The sequence below is a fragment of the Scomber japonicus genome, chromosome 17, assembly GCF_027409825.1.
Source record: "Scomber japonicus isolate fScoJap1 chromosome 17, fScoJap1.pri, whole genome shotgun sequence".
Lineage (NCBI taxonomy): Eukaryota > Metazoa > Chordata > Actinopteri > Scombriformes > Scombridae > Scomber > Scomber japonicus.
The window spans coordinates 3,066,016-3,090,716 of NC_070594.1; the positions used below are offsets into that span (position 1 = coordinate 3,066,016).

The following is a 24,701-nucleotide window of genomic DNA, read 5'->3' on the forward strand; positions in this document are numbered from 1 at the left end:
AAAATAAGTTTAAAATATGTGGTAATGAGTTGGAATGAAGTTGGCTAAAAATATGCAACAGAATGGTGTGACCATTTGAGATTTTCTGCTTTATAAACAGTCGAATTAGACAGGTCAATTTGACATTTCATGTAAATGAGGTCTACCACACCATACATTACAAAAAAAAAATGAAAAATCTGTGGTTATGTGTTGGAAACAAGTTGACTAAAAGGTGTAACACAGAATTGTGTGATCATTTTATACTTACATGCCTTATAAACAGTCCAACAAGACCGGGTCAAATTGACCCGGGAGGACAACAGGTGTGACTATTTGCTGCCATTAAAAAAATTTAAGTGGTTTCAAAACAATATCCTGACTAAACTTTGACATATACCAATCTGTGATATTCCATCAAATTGTGTGCCTCTGATCAAAACCATAGTGAAAATAATTCAGAATTTCTGCTTTTTTTAACTCAAAAATGAGGTATACTGTTATGTAAATGGGGCTAAAATACCATATATTACAAAAAAAAGTGTAAAATATATGTTAATGTGTTGGAAACAAGTTCACTGAAAAGGTGAAACAAAAAAATTGAGGATCATTTTATATTACATACTTTATAAACAGTTGAACAAGACCGGGTCAATTTGACCCGGGAGGACAAAAGGTGCGTAGTAAAAACGAAGACAATACGAGGGTTAAAGATCATGACATGAAAGACCTAGGTTACCATTAGTGATATGCGTCACCTTTCAGCCATTAGAGTAGGGATTATAAGAAATAGAAAAAAATATCATCTATCCATCCATCCATTCATCGGGTTGCGGTCGCTTTAGGCTGAGTAATAACACCCAAACATCCTTCTTCCCTGCAATGCTCATCAGCTCCTCCTGGGGGATCCTGAGACGAGAGATACGTGATCCCCCCACGCATATTCTGAGTCTATCGCAGGGACTCCTCCCAGTTAGACACACCTCTAAAGGGAGGCGTCCAGGAGGCATCCTGACCAGATGCCCGAACCACCTCAGTTGGCTCCTTTCAATGCAGCAGCTCTACTCCTAGCCTCCCCCAGATGTCTGAATTCTTGACCCTATCTCTGAGCCCAAACACTCAGTGGAGGAAACTCATTTCTGCTGCTTGTATCCGCGATCTCATTATCTCATTATTTCGGTCACTACAGGAAGCCAATTTTTAAAAAATTAACATAATAATTACTTTTCCTGTTAATTAATTACTTTGACATTGATGTAACTCAGTTACTACCTCAGTTATTTTTTGGGAGAAGTAATGAGTAATTACTTTTTCAAAGTAACGTGCCCATAGGTGAGGGTTGGGACATGGACTGTAAATTGAGAGCTTCAGGCTCAGCTCCTTCTTCACCAAGACAGTCCGGTGCAACACCCGCATTACTGCTGATGCTGCACCCAACCACCTGTCGATCTAATGCTCCATCTTACCCTCACTCGTGAGTAAGACCTCATCATACTTAAAACTCCTCCACTTGGGACAGTGACTCCCTCCCAAACCTGAGGGGGCAATCCACCTTTTTCCGGCAGAGCACCATGGCCTCCGATTTGGAGGTGCTGACTCTCATCTTGACCGCTTCAGATTCAGCTTCAATCCATCTCAGTGCCTGTTGGAGGTCATGGTGTGTTGAGGCCCAACACCCACTGAGACCAGGTCTGAGAGAATGTGAGAATGTGAACACAGCTCTCACAGCAGTCATATAGGGACAGAATGGCTTGCAGTAGTGACACTGATACCCCATACTCCTGCAACACCTCCCACAAGGTCCTCTGAGGGACACGGTCGTAAGCCTTCACCAAGTCCACAAAACTCATGTAGACTGGATGTGTGAACTCCCATGACCCCTTCTGTATCCTTGCAAGGGTGAAGAGCTGGTCCACTGTTCCACAGCAGGGATGGAATCTACATTGCTTCTCCTGAACCAGCCAGCACCCTGGCATAAGCTTTTCCCGGGAGGCTGAGCAGTGTGATCCTCAACAGTTGGAGCACACTCTCCAGTCCCCTTTTTAAAAATGGGACCACCGTCCCGGTCTGCCAGCCCATGGGTATTGTCCCTGACCTCCATGCGACACTGAAAAGGCAAAAGATTGTGTTACTAAAGATCCCTGCATCCAGCTCTGCCTCCTCCACACAGGGCATGTTAGATATGTTGAAAAAAAATGTAAATTGCAGTAGATTCGCAAAACACTTGAGGACTTGATGGACATTAACATAAAATCACACAGACTCCAAGATAGGTTAGGAGGATTATAAAGATAGGAAAATATGAAAGAATAAAAAAGACAAAAGGATAAGATTACAATTAAATTACAATTAAAAAAAACAAAACAAATTAAAACATTACTGACAAAATGTGTCATCATGACACTTTATAGAAATGAACAACAGTTAAACAGAGAATAAATCCATCAGGTGTGTCAGATGATAAACTGCTGCTGTGTTGTTTCTTCTTCTCTTCATCAGATTTCTGTGAACTCACACTGGACACAAACACAGTATACAGAAAACTCAAACTGTCTGACAACAACAGGAAGGTGACAAATGTGAAGGAGGTTCAGTCATATCCTGATCATCCAGACAGATTTGACTACTACAGTCAGCTGCTGTGTAGTAATGGTCTGACTGGTCGCTGTTACTGGGAGGTCGAGTGGAGAGGAAGAGTTGAAATATCAGTGAGTTACAGAGGAATCAACAGGAAAGGACACAGTGGAGACTGTTTGTTTGGATGCAACAATCAGTCCTGGAGTCTGTTCTGCTCTGATAATGATGGTGGTTATTCTGTCCGTCACAATGAGAGAGTAACATACATCTCCTCCTCTTCCTCTGTCTCTAACAGAGTAGCAGTGTATGTGGACTGTCCTGCTGGCATTCTGTCCTTCTACAGAGTCTCTTCTGACACACTGATCCATCTCCACACCTTCTACACCACATTCACTGAACCTCTGTATGCTGGGTTTGCGGTCTGGCAGTCTGGTGCCTCATTGTCTCTGTGTCCTCTGTCAGAGTGAGAGTCCCCTCCTGTGGAGACCAACAGTTACACTGCTGACTGAAGACAGCTGCTGAAATCACTGTTCACTCTGTTCACCAGTGAACAAACAGGAAGAAACAGGAAGTGACAACAGCTTCCTGTGTTTAAATGTTGATGGTGGACGAGGTTTCACTCTAGTTGCATTTGGATCACTGACTGTGCTTTAATGTCAGAATATAGTTTCTATTAGAAGTAGTGAAATGATCTCCTCTGGACTGAATTGATGTGTAAAAACTGTGTTGACTCTGATATTCACTGGAGTAAAGTTTTCTTGGAGCAGCATCTAGCAGCTGTTAGTGGCTGTTAGTTATTCCATTTTATCAGGATCTTTAAAGTGAAGTTTTTCCTGAAAATGTCCACCAGACATCCCAGTCTGTTTGACATCAGCTCAGTTTGTGTTCAATCATTAACATCAACATATGTTTCTATGTGATGTATGTATATAATAACATGTATGGGCTGCTTTCCTTTAGGTTTTCTTGCCTCTGCAGGTGATGTAAATATTATCTTGTAGGTTCATATTTGCTGGGCAGCTTTGGCTGTTTTACACTTTAGTAAAAATATTCATTCACTACTTATTCAGAGTTTTGTTTTTTACATAATCATTTTTTTCTCCTTGCCTTAATCGATGTGTAATGTTATACTACTTCTACTTATGTATTTCTCTAATTGTAACATGTATGACAGAATGAATTCTATATGTGTGTAGATGCAAATAATCAAGTAAATAAATAGGTTTGAGAATTTTGTGAAATGTCAATTGAATTTATATTCTTTGTTCAGAGAGGTCTAGCTGCCCCATATTTATGCAATAATATATGGAACAAAATGATTTTACACATCAAACATTTATTTGAAGACGGCTCACTGATACATATGAAGTCTTTAAACAGAGGTGTGACATCAGTGATGACAGCTTCCTGTAATACTCACAGCTGACATACTGTCTGAAGAGTCAAATCAACCTACCAACCACCTCCAATAATCAACTCAAACAATGAACCTTTCACCAAAAAACCTCAAAAACCTGCAAGATTCTGTTAAACACTGATGATAAAAACTCTCCATTCAACCCAAAACTGGGAAAAAGACGAGCTGTTACCATCAATGTCAACTATTAACACAACTGACACTAAAATACAACTCAGTCAGTCTAAAATGAATAATGAGTAAATTGTGCTCAGCTGTAAAAACAGACTGTCGGTGGCTTCAGCTCTGATCTGAACACATCACATAAAGACTCAAAGAAATACCAAAAAAACAAGGTGACCACTTTAATTGTCATTGGGCCCCATTCATCAGTTGTACCTACCAGTGTTAGTAACCCTATTAGTATACTAACATATACAGTGCTCACTCACTCACAGTCACATATAATCATACCTCCACACTCACATATTGTTCAGGGTCTAATTTGACCCATTTTTACATTTGTGAGAAGCATGAGTGAATCATATTTTCATCATATTAATCATTCATTTAAAAAAAGCATGAAAACCAAATATTACACTCTCTCTGCTCTCTGAAAGCCTCACTAAGGATTAATCACTGATTTATGAATGGCTGATGAGGTAAACATCAATGATTTGTGGTTCCAAAACTATGTACAGAGACTAACTATGAGGGGATACTGAGAAAGGCCCAAATATGAACAGTATGTGAGGGTTAAATAACAACCTGCCCCCTCTGCTGGTGAAGACAAGAACTCCACCCAAACCAACTCCACATCACATCTACCACACACACTTCACTCTGATAGTTAACCCTCCTGTTGTCCTTGAGTCAAGGAAGGAAGGGAGGGAGGAAGAAGGAAGGAAGGAAAGGAGGGAGGAAGGAGGGAAGGAAGAATGAAGGAAAAAGGAAGGAGGAAGGAAGGATAGGAGGGAGGGAAGAAAGAGAGAAGGAGGGAAGGAAGAAAGAAAGAAGAAGGAAGGAAAGGAGAGATGAAGGGAGGAGGGAAGGAAAGGAGGAAGGAAAGGAGGGAGGAAGGAAAGAAAGAGAGAAGTAGAGAAGGAAGAAGGAAGGAAAGGAGGAAGGAAGGAAGGACGAAGGAAAGAAGGAGGAAGGAATGAAGAAAGGAAGGAAGGAAAGAAGGAAAAGTCAAAACGGACGGGGTCAATTTGACCCGGGAGGACCCTCTTTTCCTCCCTCCCTTCCTTCCTTCCTTCTTTCCTCCTTTCCTTCCTCATTTCCTTCTTTCCCCACTTCCTTCCTTCCTCTTTCCTCCCTTCCTTCATTCCTTCCTCATTTCCTTCCTCCTCCCTTCCTTCTTTCCTCCTTTCCTTCCTTCCTTTGTTCCTTCCTCATTTCCTTCTTTCCCCACTTCCTTCCTTCCTCTTTCCTCCGTTCCTTCCTTCCTTCCTTCCTTCCTTGACCTGAGCACAACAGGAGGGTTAACAACCGACCCAAGCAGCAGTAACTGGCATTAATATGATATTTTTTGTTACCATGGTGATTTGTATACTCTACTATTGTTTTTATGTGGATGTTCTTATTGTAGGGTTTTGTTGGGTATTGTCTATTTCTTGTCATATTTTTATTTTACGTCTCTAACTCTGTCCTGTATTTATGCACTCAGCACTGTATTATGTCAGGGTGCAACTAATGATTATTCTTATTAATTTCTCCATTAATTGATTAGTTGTTTGGTTGATCAGAGTTTCAGCTTGTAGTGTCTTCTCAGTGTATTTTCAAGTATTACACACACTTGTCTCTGTCAGTGGTTTTTATGACTCACCACGCTTTGTTTCAAACAATCACAATCATCTCTGTTATGTTGCATCACATCCATTTATTTTCATAATGCAGCGTTCAGTATCACAAAACATAAACTTTAACTTTCTCCTTACAAAAAAAAACTAAAGAGCTCGCTGTGTCTTCCACTCCTGCTAATCAGCCACACCCACCTCATCAGTTAACTCTGTTCACCTGTTCACTCAGCTGCAGCTCATCAGTAATCAAGTCAGTATATAAACTCCTGTTGTCCACTCACTCTGGGCCAGATCATCATTTGCTTCATCTACATGCCAGACCTTCCAGCACTGATTCACGGACTGATTCCCTGCTTGCTTTTGACCTCCTCTCCTCGTGTCTTCCCTGGTAAACACACCAGTCTTCTGTTTCTGACTTTGAGTATCGCCTGTTCCTGTTAACCTGTGGCTGTTCCTGTCCTCCGGCTTCGGTCCTGTCAGGAGAGCCCAGAAACTCCAGCTTGGTCCACCTCATGTCCGTGAGTGCTACTGGCATTATCTTACCTGCTGTAACTCTGTCTTCAGTGACCCTGAGTCCTGTCTGTCCCCCTACACATCCTGCTTGATACCTGTTCTCTTACCTTGTGGACTATATAATAAAGATCATTTAAAACTGCTCCCTGTTTCTGTGCTGCTTTTGGGTCCTACTGCTTCCACATCCATTACACACAGGATCTGTAACGCTCACCTCTTTAACAGATGTAATACTTATTAATGGACAGCAGGGGGAGACCTTCAACCACATGCATAAATAATTAGGTGAATACTCTCACATCCATCAAGGTGACTAATCAAACACTATCTAGTGGACAGATAGCAGAACTACATGTGATGTGTGATTTCTCTGACACTGACTGGTTAGACTGGTTTTCACGTCACTCTGATGTTGTTTAGACTTGGACTGTGAAGTTATGAGGATGTGACAGCGTCCTCAGATCAAATGCTCACAGACAGCAGGACTGACGAGGGAGAATGAGCAGCTTCTTCTCTCCCAGTGTTTCCTCTACACATGAAGGTGGAAAGTGTCTGTAAGTTGACCTGAAGTGAGTTCAGCAGGTGAGAATCCTACCAGAGAAATCTGTAAATGTCTGAACACCATCACTTTGATCACATTGTGTTGTATCACTGTTTGACTGCAGCTCAAATGTTTCTTCATGCTGATTGACTGTTTAAACATATGTATTTGATGCTTGCTGGTATAAATGTTTTATAACCAGATTATTTTAGAACTATTTACATGTATGACTGTTAGTGATTAACAGGTAAAACTATAATCTCATCAGTTAAAAATGCAGGAAGTGTCAGAACTGGTTGAACAGCTTTGATCAACTTGACCAAAGTTCATTTTTTAATTGTGTTCAAACTTCCATGTTACAACACTGAGACTGACTGTTTAACTGAAGCACATTTAACACAGTTCATGTCTCTAGATGGACCAGAGCCAGCTGTAAGGGACTTAGAGGCTGCTTAGGGCCCCTCAGCCTTCAGGGGCCCAAACTAATAACTTTATTTTGTGTAGCGCCTTTCATGAAACCCAAGGTCACTTCACAATAATAACACAGACAAAAACACATATTTAGCAAAAGCCTGCAGGAACAAGTGCCTTTTCAACAATGATTTGAAAGAGTCCAGAGTTGGTGCTTGGCGAATGTCCTGAGGGAGCAAATTCCAAAGTGTAGGAGCTACCACACTGAAGGTTTGCCTTCTGGTGCGGGGGATGGACAGGAGGCCCAAGTCGGCGGAGCGCAGGTCGCGTGAAGGGTGGTAGACATGGAGAAGGTCCGTTAAATACTGGGGTGCAACGGCATGAAGAAATTTATAGGTGAGAAGAAGTTTAAAAGTGATGCGGAACTTAATTGGAAGCCAGTGCAGCTGTTTGAGTGTGGGGGTGATGTGCTGCCAGGGTTTTGTTGGAGTGAGAACCCTGGCAGCTGAGTTTTGGACGTGTTGGACCCTGTCCAGTGTTTTATTGGGGATCCCATACAAGATGGCATTGCAGTAGTCCAGACGTGAGGTGATGAATGCATGTATGAGAGTCTCGGCAACTGAGTCAGAGAGTGAAGGACGGAGTCTGGAAATGTTCCTTAGGTGGAAGAAGGCGGATTTGGTGACAGATTTAATGTGTGTGTCATATGAGAGTGTGGAGTCCAAAATAACACCAACAGACTAACAAACTAACAGAACATGTGAACTATGTTTGAGTTTAACTGTTAAACTTCTGCCACAGTTTAAATATGTAAAGTTTTAAAACACGGACCCGCTTTTTCTCACTGCACTAACTACTCAACATCCTCTTTTATTGTTTCAGGACATAACAAAGAAGCAATTTGGTATATTATATCAATTTTGAGGATTTTGAGAAATAACATAATTGGAGGGAACATGATTATGTTGTTGAGACTACAACTAAAATATGGATGCTATTTTACAAATGACTGATGATTGATTGTTTATGACAAGACATATTTTGGTCTTGCTGTAACAACATTTACAATTATGAATTTGGGAATTGTAGAAAGTTATTTTGGACATACAAATATAATTTGGGAATGTAATGACATTTTTGGGTGTAATATGACTCTAAATATTTGACATGTCAATGACAGTAATAAGAACTACTGTGTGTGTGTGATGTGCAGCTGGTTGTAATGAATGAGCATGTTATTGTGTTTGTGTGAAGGTGTTTCTCTGCTATGGATCAGAGTGAGGACAGAGAGGAGGGAGTCCCTCCCTCTAAAAGCTCTCTGTGTGGGGAACATGACAGCCAGACCAAAGCTCAGAGGTGAGATGAGGATCTCTAACTGTCCATCACTGTTCTCCACTCACATCACTCCACCATCATTATTCACACTCATAGCTCTGTGTGTGTTGTGTTGAAGGACAGAGAAGCAGCACAGACCAGACTCTGATGAACTCAGCCGACCGTCTGTCAAGAATCTGTGGTCGATATTTAAATCAAAGAAGTTCAACGATGAACATAAATCTGTTGATCAGAGGTAAGAATGTAAAATCTTTGTTTCTGTTAGTTTCCATCACACCTAAGACAATTTTGAAGTCATGAACTACAGCACCACATCCTCAGATCTCAGTATATTTTAAGGTTGATATGATAGTTCTGACTGATCGTCTGACTGCAGTTTTCTGCTTACTGGGAGGATCTCTAACTGTCCATCACTGTTCTCCACTCACATCACTCCACCATAATTATTCACACTCAAAGCTCTGTGTGTTGTGTTGAAGGATAAAGAAGCAGTACAGACCAGACTCTGATGGACCTGAACCTGAACCAAGTTGTGTGTCCACGAAGAGTGACGGGTCCATAGATTGGCCTATTTACTTCACGCATGAACATCGGTCTGCTGATCAGAGGTCAGACTGTAAAATGTTTGTCTGTTATTATCCAACCCTCATTGAGCTTAATTCAGCTGTCCACTGACTATTGGTCAATGACCTTTAACCTCGTCCCAGTACTGCATCTGGTTTTCGTGTGGTGTTCAAAGACATTATTTGTGTTTCCATCAGGATCCATCAGCAGAGACCAGATTCTCCTGAACCCAGCTGTGTGTCCATGAAGAGCGACTGGTCTAAGGGTCGACTTATTGACTTCAAACATGGACATCAGTCTGCTGATCAGAGGTCAGACTGTAAAAAGAGGAAACAGTTTTTACACACTATGTCCTCATAATTACAAACACACACACTCCTCCTACAAACACTTTTATAAAAACAACAAACTTTATCTTTATAAAAGTGTTTAAACAGAGGTACAAAGTCTTTACAGAGACAAATGATCAGAGGTCTGACAGAACAGCCGAGTGTTTTACCTGGATCCACTGTGATAGAACACAACACCTTTAACACTGAGTGTCATTATTTATTCTGAGACTTCATCTTTTCTTCACAGAGTTCATCAGCAGAGCTCAGAGGTTCTCAGTGGTCAGTCTGTCCAGCAGCATCAAACACAGCTGGACTCCATATTTATGGTGTGTAAATGTAAAGCACAGCTACTACTGCTAACTACAACAGCCACAGACTAAATACTAAACTACCATTCTGGTCCTAACAGTCTCCATGCTGCACTCTGTAGACCAGCAGCTTTTCAGTCTGTCACTGATCATCTGATGTTGACTTCTACCAGTTACATTTACATTTGATTCTGTTCCAGCTGCTGGAGGAGAACATCAGCAGGTTTGTGAAGAATGAGCTGAAGAAGATGCAGAAGGCTCTGAGTCCAGATTACCCAGAATGCTTAGAGAGTCAAAGTGAGGATGAGGAGGAGTTGGACAGTGAGGAGGAAGAGCAGAGGAGGAGCAGCAGAGAGGCATTTCTGAAGATCACAGTGCACTTCCTGAGGAGAATGAAGCAGGAGGAGCTGGCTGAGCGTCTGCAGAGTAAGAGGATTTTAACAGATTTAACATGATGGAGAGGAAATGGAGGCAACATGGGAGAGGTTTATATTTCCAACTCTGCTGTTAATATGATGCACACATCTGTATCAGATCTATGAATTCTTCTGAGCTGAAAACAGTCAGAAACTGTTTGTCATCAACTGATGAGCTGAATAGATTTCATAGTGGAGGAAAATATAAACATCTGCAGTTTAATGTTAACATTCTACCAATTTACTGTAGAATCATCTGATTTATTTCATTTGTTGTTTGTTCAGGAGCTCGTGCTGCAAAGTGTCGATATAAACTGAAGTCTAACCTGCAGAAGAAGTTCCAGTGTGTGTTTGAGGGGATCGCTAAAGCAGGAAACCCAACCCTTCTGAATCAGATCTACACACCGCTCTACATCACAGAGGGAGGGACTGCAGAGGTCAATGATGAACATGAGGTCAGACAGATTGAAACAGCATCCAGGAAACCAGACAGACCAGAAACAACAATCAGACAAGAAGACATCTTTAAAGTCTCACCTGGAAAAGATGAACCAATCAGAACAGTGATGACAAAGGGAGTGGCTGGCATTGGGAAAACAGTCTTAACACAGAAGTTCACTCTGGACTGGGCTGAAGACAAAGCCAACCAGGACATACACTTCACATTTCCATTCACTTTCAGAGAGCTGAATGTGGTGAAAAAGAAAAAGTACAGCTTGGTGGAACTTGTTCATCACTTCTTTACTGAAACCAAAGAAGCAGGAATCTGCAGGTTTGAAGACTTCCAAGTTGTGTTCATCTTTGACGGTCTGGATGAGTGTCGACTTCCTCTGGACTTCCATAACAATGAGATCCTGACTGATGTTACAGAGTCCACCTCAGTGGATGTGCTTCTGACAAACCTCATCAGGGGGAAACTGCTTCCCTCTGCTCGCCTCTGGATAACCACACGACCTGCAGCAGCCAATCAGATCCCTCCTGATTGTGTCGGCATGGTGACAGAGGTCAGAGGGTTTACTGACCCACAGAAGGAGGAGTACTTCAGGAAGAGATTCAGAGATGAGAAGCAGGCCAACATCATCATCTCCCACATCAAGACATCACGAAGCCTCCACATCATGTGCCACATCCCAGTCTTCTGCTGGATCACTGCTACAGTTCTGGAGGATGCGTTGAAAAGCAGAGAGGGAGGAGAGCTGCCCAAGACCCTGACTGAGATGTACATCCACTTCTTGGTGGTTCAGTCCAAAGTGAAGAAGGTCAAGTATGACGGAGGAGCTGAGACAGATCCACACTGGAATCCGGAGAGCAGGAAAATGATTGAGTCTCTGGGAAAACTGGCTTTTGAGCAGCTGCAGAAAGGCAACCTGATCTTCTATGAATCAGACCTGACAGAGTGTGGCATCGATATCAGAGCAGCCTCAGTTTACTCAGGAGTGTTCACAGAGATCTTTAAAGAGGAGAGAGGGCTGTACCAGGACAAGGTGTTCTGCTTCGTCCATCTGAGTGTTCAGGAGTTTATGGCTGCTCTTCATGTCCATCTGACATTCATCAAGTCTGAAGTCAATCTGCTGGCAGAAGAAAGAACATCCCAGAAATGTTTCTACCAGAGTGCTGTGGACGAGGCCTTAAAGAGTCCAAATGGACACCTGGACTTGTTCCTTCGCTTCCTCCTGGGTCTTTCACTGCAGACCAATCAGACTCTCCTACGAGGTCTGCTGACACAGACCGGAAATAGCTCACAGTCCAATCAGGAAACAGTCGAGTACATCAAGAAGAAGATCAGTGAGAATGTGTCTACAGAGAGAAGCATCAATCTGTTCCACTGTCTGAATGAACTGAATGATCGTTCTCTAGTGGAGGAGATCCAACAGTCCCTGAGATCAGGAAGTCTCTCCACAGATAAACTGTCTCCTGCTCAGTGGTCAGCTCTGGTCTTCATCTTAATGTCATCAGAAAAAGATCTGGATGTGTTTGACCTGAAGAAATACTCTGCTTCAGAAGAGGCTCTTCTGAGGCTGCTGCCAGTGGTCAAAGCTTCACATAAAGCTCTGTAAGTGGATGAAACACTGGATATATGAACTATTTCAAATATGTTTCATTTTAAATATGATAAATAAAACATTTTGTTTTCTTTTCTAATCTTTCTTCAGGCTGAGTGGCTGTAAACTCTCAGAGAGAAGCTGTGCAGCTCTGTCCTCAGTTCTCAGCTCCCAGTCCTCTAGTCTGAGAGATCTGGACCTGAGTAACAACAACCTGCAGGATTCAGGAGTGAAGCAGCTTTCTGCTGGATTGGAGAGTCCACACTGTACACTGGAAACTCTCAGGTCAGGATCCATCATCTGTAATTCTCTTGTCTTGAATAATGACAATAAAGCTGATTCTGACATTAAATACAGTTAACAGTTGCTGTTTTACATTCAGACATATGTCAGTTATTCTTATCTGTAGGATTCTTGGATATGGTTAAAACACTGTTATAAACATTTTTACATTTCCAGTCTGTCAGGATGTCTGATCACAGAGGAAGGCTGTGCTTCTCTGGTCTCAGCTCTGAGCTACAACCCCTCCCATCTGAGAGAGCTGGACCTGAGCTACAATCATCCAGGAGACTCAGGAGAGAAGCTTTTGTCTGCTGGATTGGAGGATCCATACTGGAGACTGGACACTCTCAGGTATGGACAGACAGGTGGATAATCTCAGGTGTGGATGTAACTATTTTTAAAGATCATATGATGTGAGGGAAACCTCTTGAAAAAGCTAGTATGTCGACCTAAAGTTATTCTTTAGTTAACCTTTCATGATCTCCTGGGGCCTGTTTCAGGAAGCAGGTTTAACTAACTCTGAGTTAAACCTTAACTCTAGGTTGACCAACTCTGAGCTGTCAAACTCAGAGTTTTCGGTTTTCAGAAGTGTTAACAGTTAGTTCAATCAACTCTGAGTCAAAGTAACTCTGAGTGAAGCTCGTGCATGAGGAGATACCAAGCCCTCATCAATGGAGCACAGATACCATGATTCACCATGACAACAGGAGAAACAAAGGGCTCAGTCCTCCTACTCCTCCCCAAAGGAGTTAGAAATATTAATGAATACATGCAGATGATGAGTATATTTAAGAAAAGACAGTCAACAATGAGTATTAATGAAAAAAAAGAGAAACATTTTGTCTCGAGTTTGTCTTGTTCAACATTTATATTCTGTGTATGTGTGTGTGCGTGGCACATTTAACATTCATGCAGACCCCAACAGGTACAAAACATAGGCCTACTTGGCAGTAACTGAATATGAAATATAAAACTAGAAAATTTTGCAATTTCATAAGAAATTGCGTGTGGGAGCTGCAAACTGCCAGACGCATCCCTCGCAAACTGCCAGATGCAGCCGCTGCCACCATTCCTGTTATTGCTACCTTCACTGCAGATTTCTGTTGGAGCAGCAATTATTCAACATTTTGTGGCGCCACCTACAGGTAAAGTTTCATTAAATACCACAAAGGTGTTCAATATCCCCATCTGTACAATTCTGCTGTCATCATAGAAGGTTGACATTAAAAGATATGGAACTTAATAAGTCATATGTTGGTGTTTCACTAATGGCCACAAGGTGGGGCTATTGGCTCCATGTTTCACTATATCGTACACATTGACATGGAGAACTAATGTACCAAGTTTCATTTCATTGAAGACAACAGAACTGTAGGAATATTGTGTTATAATATTACAGTAGCGCCCCCATTTGGTAAAATTGTATCAATTTTTACATAATGGTACAGTGCCACCATGTGTACAAGATTATCAAATTTTGTGGCGATCTGAATCAGCATTGAAGAGTTATTGATCGTTAAATGCATCAGGCCAAGCCCTCAAAAGTTTGCTAACCAATTACGGACAAACGGTAAGTGATACCAAAAAACGATGATAGCTGTGTTCGGGGTCCTCTAAACATGTTGTGTACCAAGTTTGATGAAGATTGGATGAAAAATGTGCCAAAAGTAGTAAAAAATGTATTTTTCCAAAAAAATCAAAATGGCGGAAAAATGTTCTAGACGCAAATGGGCGTGGCCTATATCAGTCTACTTGGTACCATCCAAGGAACACACTGTGCAAAGATTGTTTGAATATGCCTTACGGTTCATGAGTTATAAGCCAAAATGTAAAACATGTAATAACTGACCACATGGTGGCGCTATAGATCATTTTTTACAATATGTGAAGCATTTGCTCATGGGCCACCCGCCAATGAAGTTTGAATACTTTAGCACTATTACTTTTTGAGATATGAGCTTTCAAACATTGCTCCCATTGACTTTCCATTATAAATTTTAACGTTTTAAAAAATTATATAAAATCAATGGAATATGTTAGAGATATGAAAAGTAATAGCACACATCTCCTCATGGATATGTACAATTTGACATTGAAACGAAGTTGATACGACAAATCGTGTAGGACTAGTTACACTACGAAAAACGGCGAAATAATAACTAGAAAATTTAGCAATTTCATAAGAAATTGCGTGTGGGAGCTGCAAACTGGCAGACGCATCCCTCGCAAACTGCCAGATGCAGTCGCTGCCACCATTCCTGTTATTGCTACCTTCACTGCAGATTTCTGTTGGAGCAGCAATTATTCAACATTTTGTGGCGCCACCTACAGGTGAAGTTTCATTAAATACCACAAAGGTGTTCAATATCCCCATCTGTACAATTCTGCTGTCATCATAGAAGGTTGACATTAAAAGATATGGAACTTAATAAGTCATATGTTGGTGTTTCACTAATGGCCACAAGGTGGGGCTATTGGCTCCATGTTTCACTATATTGTACACATTGACATGGAGAACTAATGTACCAAGTTTCATTTCATTGAAGACAACAGAACTGTAGGAATATTGTGTTATAATATTACAGTAGCGCCCCCATTTGGTAAAATTGTATCAATTTTTACATAATGGTACAGTGCCACCATGTGTACAAGATTATCAAATTTTGTGGCGATCCGAATCGGCATTGAAGAGTTATTGATCGTTAAATGCATCAGGCCACGCCCTCAAAAGTTTGCTAACCAATTACGGACAAACGGTAAGGGTTACCAAAAAATGAAGATAATAGCTGTGTTCGGGGTCCTTTAAACATGTTGTGTACCAAGTTTGATGAAGATTGGATGAAAAATGTGCCAAAAGTAGTAAAAAATGTATTTTTCAAAAAAATCAAAATGGCGGAAAAATTTTCTAGACGCAAATGGGCGTGGCCTATATCAGTCTACTTGGTACCATCCAAGGAACACACTGTGCAAAGATTGTTTGAATACGCCTTACGGTTCATGAGTTATAAGCCAAAATGTAAAACATGTAATAACTGACCACATGGTGGCGCTACAGATCATTCTTTACAATATGTGAAGCATTTGCTCATGGGCCACCTGTAGTTGAAGTTTGAACACTTTAGCACTTTTACTTCTTGAGATATGAGCTTTCAAACATCGCTCCCATTGACTTTCCATTATAAATTTTAATGTTTAAAAAAATTATAAAAAATCAATGGAATATGTTAGAGATATGAAAAGTAATAGCACACATCTCCTTATGGATATGTACAATTTGACATTGAAACGAAGTTGATATGACAAATCGTGTAGGACTAGTTACGCTACGAAAAACGGCGAAATAATAAATAAAGAGCGAAGATAACATAGTGTGGGAGCTTTGCAGCTCCCACACAATAATATATAAAGAGCGAAGATAACATAGTGTGGGAGCTTTGCAGCTCCCACACAAATATAGCTCAAACAAGTAAGGTATTGATTACAAGCTGCTGTGGTGTTGTTTAGCCTGCCCTACCTCATTAAACAGCATTTAAATGCTACATTCAACATGTTATATATATTTCAGTAGTTGATGAAATCTTCTAAGCAAAAAAGAAAGTAAATTTTTCAGCCATCCCAACACTGCCAGTATTTAATATTGTCGATTTGAAAGCAACACCTACATGCCTTTATACATACAACACTACAAAAGTGTAAACGTTTAAGTGCAATAGTCAAATTTAGTTTTATGTTTGGGCACTTTCTCCCTAATTTAACAGTAGCTGATATAGAGAGAGGAAGTTCCTCACTGGTATCGAACCAGCAACACTGTCACTATGAAGCATGAGCAGTAACCACTTGGCTATCAATCACCTTCAAATACTGCGTTTGTGACAGCCCGACAGACGGTTGCCTTGGAAACATGAACTTGAACAGAGGACTTATTCTGAACTGAGAGCATGTCCATGTGGTGTCGTACACACGATACAAGGGCTGAGAATATTCTTCAGATAAATTATCGATTGTACAGAAAAATGGAAACACTCAAACAGAACATCATCAGAGAATGATAAAACATTCTAGCAGGGTCTGATCACCCAGACGGAGATTTGTGCTTCGTATTTGTGCTTCAATATTAACCGACTCTTTAAGAAAAGGACACACCATGTCTGACACCTCCTTCAGTCTGCAGGCTTCAACTAAAAAGTAGGAGAAACTCGGGGTTAGTTGAAGAAAACCTGCCAGCGAGCAGGTTAGGTTCACCGAGTATGTTGCCATGGTAACTGACTCAGAGTTAAGCTGAACTGGCTTTGTGAAACTGAAAAACCAGAGTTTCCCTCATCTCAGGGTTAACTAACTCAGAGTTTTCACTAAACCTGCTTTCTGAAACAGACCCCAGAGGCCTGTACTACGAAGCTGGATTTTCTCTTATCGAGGTAACTTCAGGGTTAACCCTGGGTTTTCCGTACTACGAAGCTGGTTCACTTCTTACCGGGGTAAATCACCATGGTAACTTATGCTGAACGGCTAACCTGCCGTTATGTTCTGGATAAGAGATCAATGAGTACAAAAGCACCACCTCCTGACCAATCAGTTCTCTTAGAAAATGACCTGCCCATTCTTAGAAGATCCTGTCAACATTGGTGCGTGGATCGTGAGAGGAGCGCTTAGGAGAGAATGAGCTTTTAGGGATAGATGCAATTTTTTAATTGGCCAAAATATATATTTAAAATTAATCATTGTGGCACGTGGGGGATATTATTCTGTAGGTTTGACATCCTGAGATCAAAGTGTCAGGGAGCATAATAACAGTATTTATTTATTGTAATTGTAAAAAATTGACGAAAATATATATTTGTAAAATAAGCCTTGAGGCACATGAGGGATATTATTCTGTATGTTATACAGTTGGTTTGACATCATTCACTCAAATGGTTGAAGCATAATAACTTAATGTGTCTATGAAAGGAAGGGCACTGAGGAAGCGCTCTGCCCGAAACGTCTGTGCCGTAATAAAGTGGCATTGTGTGATCAGAGTGCTGTCCGTTTATATTGTCTGATAAATTAATATTGTATGATCTCGTGAATTTACACATTAACAGAGTCTGCAATTTTCTGCCAGCATTCCTTCCTGGCTTTTGCTGCATCAGTGTTGCTTTTTGCCTGGATGATGTGTTTGAATTCTTCATATTGTTGAAGAATAATTGTCTGCTCCTCCATGGTAAAGTAGCTCTGCAGAGTTTCTGCATGTTTGTGATTGGTCAGACGCTGCAAACACCTCCCCTTAATGTGAGCGCGCAGAGATCCAGATGGGAAAACCCTGGGTTGATTTACCGAGTTGATAACCAGCTTCGTAGTACCGCTTATCCTAGACTGCGAATATCTGGATAAGTCAACCCAGGTAACGGAGAGAGATCCTGGGTAGGTTAATCCAGCTTCGTAGTACAGGCCTCAGGTGTCCCTGAACTCATCAGAAGAGAGTCCATCTGTTATTTTATTATTGATGTATTTACTGTTTATTATAAAGAAGTTCACTTTATGTGACTACATATAAGGTAAAGATTAAAAATAAACCAAAAGGAGAACTTGCCATACAAAGGTTTAGGGATTGTTGACAGAAGATATTAGGGATGGAACAGTTCATTTAAAAAATCTGTCCTGTTCGGTACGCTTGTCACTGTTCAGGTTTGTTTGGTTCAACGTGCCAGTAACCCAGTGAAGTATTATTATACGTGGGATCTTTTTAACACAGCGGTTGATCGGTTACAAATAAATGATCCACTTTCATGTTGACGTGTCGATTATTATTATTATTATTATTATTATTTCATGTGCCACAGGCAGATTTTAGCAGCATCAATAAAACGGTTTCCTTCAGTGTTTTTCTCTTGTATCCTGCAGTGTGCTTATTAAAATAGGCTTTATAATGTAGCCTATAGTTACACGTTTTATTTTAGAGTTGGCTTGTTGTATTTTAGCATTGTGAGGCAAATACGTCCGTTTGAACAGGAGACGTGCAGCAGCTGTAAATTAATCAATGTGCATATTTTTAAAAATAACTGACGCAGAAAAACAGAGTAGCACGGGACATTTCTAGTAACTTCATCAAACTATTGAATGTATTATGCAGCATGCACGATGGTCTTCATGAGACAGCTCTTTATATTGTTATGATCTTTTCCTCCTTCAGTTATGGTCAGGTGGGAATCCCAGACCTAGTCAGTGTGTGTAAAATAATGTTAATTCATCTGAGGCACTAATTTAAGACTCTCCTTGATAAATGACTGTTGGTTAGTGTTAAACTAGTAAGGATTTTTTTTTATTAATCTGTATCGCTCTCTTGCCTTGATGACGTCATCCAGTCTAAAAATATGAGAAATGAAGTGTTACCCCCCCCCACCCTGAAAAGAACAACATAAACCGAACTGAAAACTGTGATATGAACCGAACCGTGGATTCTGTGAACCGTTCCACCCTTAGAAGATATCTACATCTTTATATAGAATTTATATAATACATGCAATGATATGTCACCCAAGGGAACATAACAGCAGTGCAGGAAACTGAGTTTTAATCCATGTGAGGTTTATCAAACTGAACTGCATGTGTGACTTGGTGTGGAGCTGTTTGTGTTCTTCTGAAGTGTTGATTCCTCTTTCTGGTTTTGTCTGTTTTCCACTGCTGAGCTGCCGTTCATCATTGAACTTAAAAATCAGAATGTTTTTGAAATTAGTTATACATAACCAGGAGCCACATGTTGGTTACGAGCAAATGTCTGAAAGGGTTAATGGGAAAGTATGAGTACCTGTAGCTGCAGGTGTCTCCAATGATCTCTTCAGTCTCATTTGCTGCTGACTGTCCTCACAGCGCTCAGCTGAAAAGTAAATATTTCAAATGTGGCTTTTATGCAGTTGACTAAATGATAATTTAAGAGTGTAGTAGAGTCAGTTAGTAGTTTGAAATGAGATCCACACAACCAAAGTTAGTTAGGCCATGCGTGAATAAGACTGTGTATGTAAATTAGAAAGTATGAGTACCTGTAACATGAGGTGGCTCCAATGTCTTCTTCAGTCTCTTTCGCTGGCGATCGATCCAATACTATCCAGCTGCAGCCCCGGAGCAGAAGCCCCTGACGTGACAAAAGCCTCTGGCTTGACGGAAGTGGCCTCTTTTTTCAAATTAAAATTGCTTAACATAACGTCTATGAATTGTCCCTCATTTGTTTTACCTTTATTTAATCCTGCAAATCAATGTTGTTTTGTTTTTTAGTAAAACAGAATTGCTTAATATAGCGTGTATGAATTGTCCATTTATATTTATTTTAACCTTATTTAATCAGGCCATCAAGAAATGAGATCCACACAACCAACGTACTGTATAGAAGATGAATCCTTGTTTTATTTAATCTGAGAACTGTATTCAATCTGAGTTATTATTCAGTCCTATTGTGAGTGTGTGAGAGAGAGTGAACCCCCCTACCACCACCACACAAACATAATATTCACATTTGTATTCATAGTGTTGATATTAAAGTTAAATCCATGAAACGTTAACATTATAACTTGATTAGTGTTGACTTCTAACTAACATCTGAGTCTTACAGTAGAATATAAACTTGTGGAGTCAGTTATACCGATACGATGAACATGTAATTGCACAAAGTTCATAGAATTATGTATAAACGATGCATGTGGAGTTTTTTAGGCTTTTATTTTTATTTTCGCTCGGAGTGGTGATTATCTTCCGCCTGACACTTCGGCAAGGATTGGATATATGGCGGGGCTCTTGTCGGCCATCTTTACTGCAGCAAGGTACTCGCGTATCCTCAAAAAACCCCGTAATTTCTGGTATTCTACGTCACTTCCGTCAAGCCAGAGGCTTTTGTCACGTCAGGGGCTTCTGCTCCGGGGCTGCAGCTGGATGCTACTCGATCGATCGCTTGGCGCTCAGCTGAAAAGTAAATATTTCAAATGCGGTTTTTATGCAGTTGACTAAATTGTAAGTGAGTGTAGTTGAGTCAGTGAATTGTTTAAAGTATGAATACCTGTAACCTGAGGTGAATATAATCCATGACTGTAGTCAGATAGTTGTTTGAAATTAGATCCACATAACCAATGACATGTTAGGCCATGTGTGAATGAGATGGTGTATGTAAATGAGAATTATTAATGTTGTTGCTGTGGGATGAATTAATTAGATAGGTAGGTATTTTATTAGCATGGTAATGTTTGCAAGAAGGTAAGAAAGTGAAGAAGCAATATGTTTATGTTCATTTGTACATTAATTGAAATATATGCATATATAGGCATGAAAGGGTTAATCAGAAGGCATGAGTACCTGTAGCCTCAGGCGGCTTTGATGAACTCTGTATTCTCATTCTGTGGTTTGTCCTCACAGCACTGCTGAAAAGTCGACTGTTTTTTGAAATGAGATAATGCATGATGTTTAATAAAGTCAATATATATTGATTAGGTTAGGCTTTACATGCATAATCACATTGTGAAGTATGATCTAGTTGCTAATGAAAACAGTTATATGTTAAAAACGAACGAACATTTCTATATCTTGGTAAGGATGGGTAATGATAGAGGAAAATGTAATATTTTATTTTAAGTATTGCCTGAAAAATATATTTTCCCTTGTTTTAACCGGTGTTACACCAAAATCTGTGACCGTCAGAAATGGTGACCTGTGTTGCTGTTTATAAACCTAGACTTCACCTTAACCTCAGTGGAGACCTCACGTCCCTCCCTAGTGAGTGTGCGAGTGAGTGGGTGTGATGAAAATGATGAAAATGATCAAAATTATACAAATGATACAAAAATAGGGGGGTGTAATACCACACTCCACTCAATTATATGTTTAAAATGTAGGGTTTAAACCCAGTTTAAAAGTTGTGTCCACAGTTCATTATGTAGACAGACTAAAGCACAGCTGCAAAGCAACACCAGTAAGGCAAGATGAACACACAGCATGAAGAGCACAGCGCCACAAAGTGGTTCAAAGCAGCGCAGTATAAAGCAGAATACAAACAAAGCAGAATGCCTATAGGTGATTATTATGAGTTGATTCCCCTCCTGTAAATGACAAATATATAAATAATAAAAAATTGGTCACAAAAAAAAGCTTTTGCAGGCTACATTAAAGGCTACATACCTTTCTACAGAGTCTGACACACACAAGAGGGAGGGAGAGAGAAACCCACGCAGGTACCAGCATTTACCTGTGAGGTCAGAGAAGTGATGCATCGTGGGTCAGCGTTCAGGGAGAGAAGAGGGGAGGACTGCCACTCTTACACTCAGCCTGCCTCCAGTGATTGGCTATCAGCAACGCTCAATTAACACAGTGCATAGAATAAATAAACATATTTCTATGCTGCTACACAGTTTATTTCTCCTGTCAATGTCCTTGAAGAAGGAACTAATATAGAACTGGAGTTGGTCCTCAGTGGCTGCTCACTGCTCCTATAGGATGGTTAAATGTAGAGACTGAATGTCTCCAACAACTTAAATTTGTCTCCTTTTGATATTGAAGTGATGACTGGCTCTATCCTCAGGACAACATGCAGAGATCAATATTTAATCTAGTGATTTATCATGTGGGAGGACATATTTGTTCATCACATCTTCTTCTTCAGGTCTTTTCTTCTCAGACTTCAGTGAAAGAATCCAGCAGACAGTTGAGACAGATGAGTTTCAGCCTTTTTCTGTGTCACTCTGACAAACTGAGGAACACTGCTTCATGTTGAACAGCAGTTAGGACTCATGTTGGATAGAAAATCATTCTGACTGTGTTTCTTCCTCCAGGGTGGACCATGGTGGAGAGCACAGGTTAAAACCTGGTGTGGAGAAGTGTAAGTGTGGATTGAATTTGATTCATTACAACTAAACAGCACACAGTCAGTTTCTCTTTAAATACAAAGTTGGTCTTTGTGGTATTTATTCATTAAAACATTACTGACAAAATGTGTCATCATGAAACTTTATAGAAATGAACAACAGATCAGACGTTAAACAGAGAATAAATCCATCAGGTGTGTCAGATGATAAACTGCTGCTGTGTTGTTTCTTCTTCTCTTCATCAGATTTCTGTGAACTCACACTGGACACAAACACAGTGAACAGAAACCTCAAACTGTCTGACAACAACAGGAAGGTGACACATGTGAAGGAGGTTCAGTCATATCCTGATCATCCAGACAGATTTGACCCCATGGTTCAGCTGCTGTGTAGAAATGTTCTGACTGGTCGCTGTTACTGGGAGGTCGAGTGGAGAGGAGGAATTAATATATCAGTGAGTTACAGAGGAATCAGCAGGAAAGGAGACAGTGATGACTGTTTGTTTGGATGGAACAATCAGTCCTGGAGTCTGATCTGCTCTGATGTTGGTTACTCTGTCTGTCACAATAAGAGAGTAACATACATCTCCCCCTTATCCTCCTCCTCCTCCTCCTCCTCCTCCTCCTCCTCCTCTGTCTCTAACAGAGTAGCAGTATATGTGGACTGTCCTGCTGGCACTCTGTCCTTCTACAGAGTCTCCTCTGACACACTGATCCACCTCCACACCTTCAACACCACATTCACTGAACCTCTGTATGCTGGGTTTAGGGTCTGGCAGTCTGGTTCCTCAGTGTCTGTGTGTCCTCTGTCTGAGTGAGAGTCTCCTCCTGTGGAGACAAACAGTCACACTGCTGACTGAAGACAGCTGCTGAAATCACTGTTCACTCTGTTCACCAGTGAACAGTAGAAACAGGAAGTGACAGCAGCTTCCTGTGTTTAAATGTAGATGGTGGACGAGGTTTCACTCTGGTTTCATTCGAATCACTGACTGTGCTTTAATGTCAGAATATAGTTTCTATTAGAAGTAGTGAAATGATCTCCTCTGGACTGAATTGATGTGTAAAAACTGTGTTGACTCTGATATTCACTTGAGTAAAGTTTTCTTGGAGCAGCATCTAGCAGCTGTTAGTGGCTGTTAGTTATTCCATGTTATCAGGATCTTAAAGTGAAGTTTTTCCTGAAAATGTCCACCAGACATGCCAGTCTGTTTGACATCAGCTCAGTTTGTGTTCAATCATTAACATCAACGTATGTTTCTATGTGATGTATGTATATAATAACATGTATGGGCTGCTTTCCTTTAGGTTTTCTTGCCTCTAAATATTATCTTGTAAGTCCATGTTTGCTGGGCAGCTTTGGCTGTTTTACACTTTAGTAAAAATATTCATTCACTATTATTCAGAGTTTTGTTTTTTACATAATCATTTTTTCCCCTTGCCTTAATCGATGTGTAATGTTATACTACTTCTACTTGTGTATTTCTCTAATTGTAACATGTACGACAGAATGAATTCTATATGTGTGTAGATGCAAATAATTAAGTAAATAAATGCGTTTCAGATTTTTGTGAAACGTCCCTTGAATTGATATTCTTTGTTCAGAGAGGACTAGCTGCCCCATATTTATGCAATAATATATGGAACAAAATGATTTTACACATCAAACATTTATTTAAAGATGGCTCACTGATACATATGAAGTCTTTAAACAGAGATGTGATATCAGTGATAACAGCTTCCTGTAATACTCACAGCTGACATACTGTCTGAAGGGTCAAATCAACCTACCAACCACCTCCAATAATCAACTCAAACAATGAACCTTTCACCAAAAAACCTCAAAAACCTGCAAGATTCTGTTAAACACTGATGATAAAAACTCTCCATTCAACCCAAAACTGGGAAAAAGACGAGCTGTTACCATCGATGTCAACTATTAACACAACTGACACTAAAATACAAGTCAGTCAGTATAAAATGAATAATGAGTAAATTGTGCTCAGCTGTAAAAACAGACTGTCGGTGGCTTCAGCTCTGATCTGAACACATCACATAAAGACTCAAAGAAATAACAAAAAAACAAGGTGACCACTTTAATTGTCATTGGGCCCCATTCATCAGTTGTACCTGCCAGTGTTGGTAACCCTAATAGTATACTAACATATACAGTGCTCACTCACTCACAGTCACATATAATCATACCTCCATACTCACATACTGTTCAGGGTCTAATTTGACCCATTTTTACATTTGTGAGAAGCATGAGTGAATCATATTTTCATCATATTCATCATTCATTTAAAAAAAGCATGAAAACCAAAGATTACACTCTCTCTGCTCTCTGAAAGCCTCACTAAGGATTAATCACTGATTTATGAATGGCTGA

The 24,701-nt window shown here is 40.3% G+C and overlaps 1 protein-coding gene and 1 long non-coding RNA gene across 2 annotated transcripts in view; both read left to right on the forward strand.

The window, feature by feature from the left end:
• The window catches only part of LOC128377211 (uncharacterized), a 5,388-nt gene extending 2,879 nt beyond the window's left edge, over positions 1-2,509 (forward strand). Inside the window, exon 3 of the long non-coding RNA XR_008323301.1 lies at positions 2,479-2,509. This is a non-coding gene — a long non-coding RNA (uncharacterized LOC128377211). The remainder of the gene's footprint in view (positions 1-2,478) is intronic.
• Positions 1-23,307, forward strand: part of LOC128377468 (NLR family CARD domain-containing protein 3-like) — a 29,591-nt gene extending 6,284 nt beyond the window's left edge. The window contains exons 5-8 of the mRNA XM_053337420.1: positions 12,328-12,501; positions 12,676-12,849; positions 18,668-18,695; positions 22,576-23,307. Coding sequence (XP_053193395.1) covers positions 12,328-12,501; positions 12,676-12,849; positions 18,668-18,695; positions 22,576-23,133 — 934 coding nt within the window. The 3' untranslated portion in view covers positions 23,134-23,307. The remainder of the gene's footprint in view (positions 1-12,327; positions 12,502-12,675; positions 12,850-18,667; positions 18,696-22,575) is intronic.
• The last annotated feature ends 1,394 nt before the right edge of the window (positions 23,308-24,701 follow it).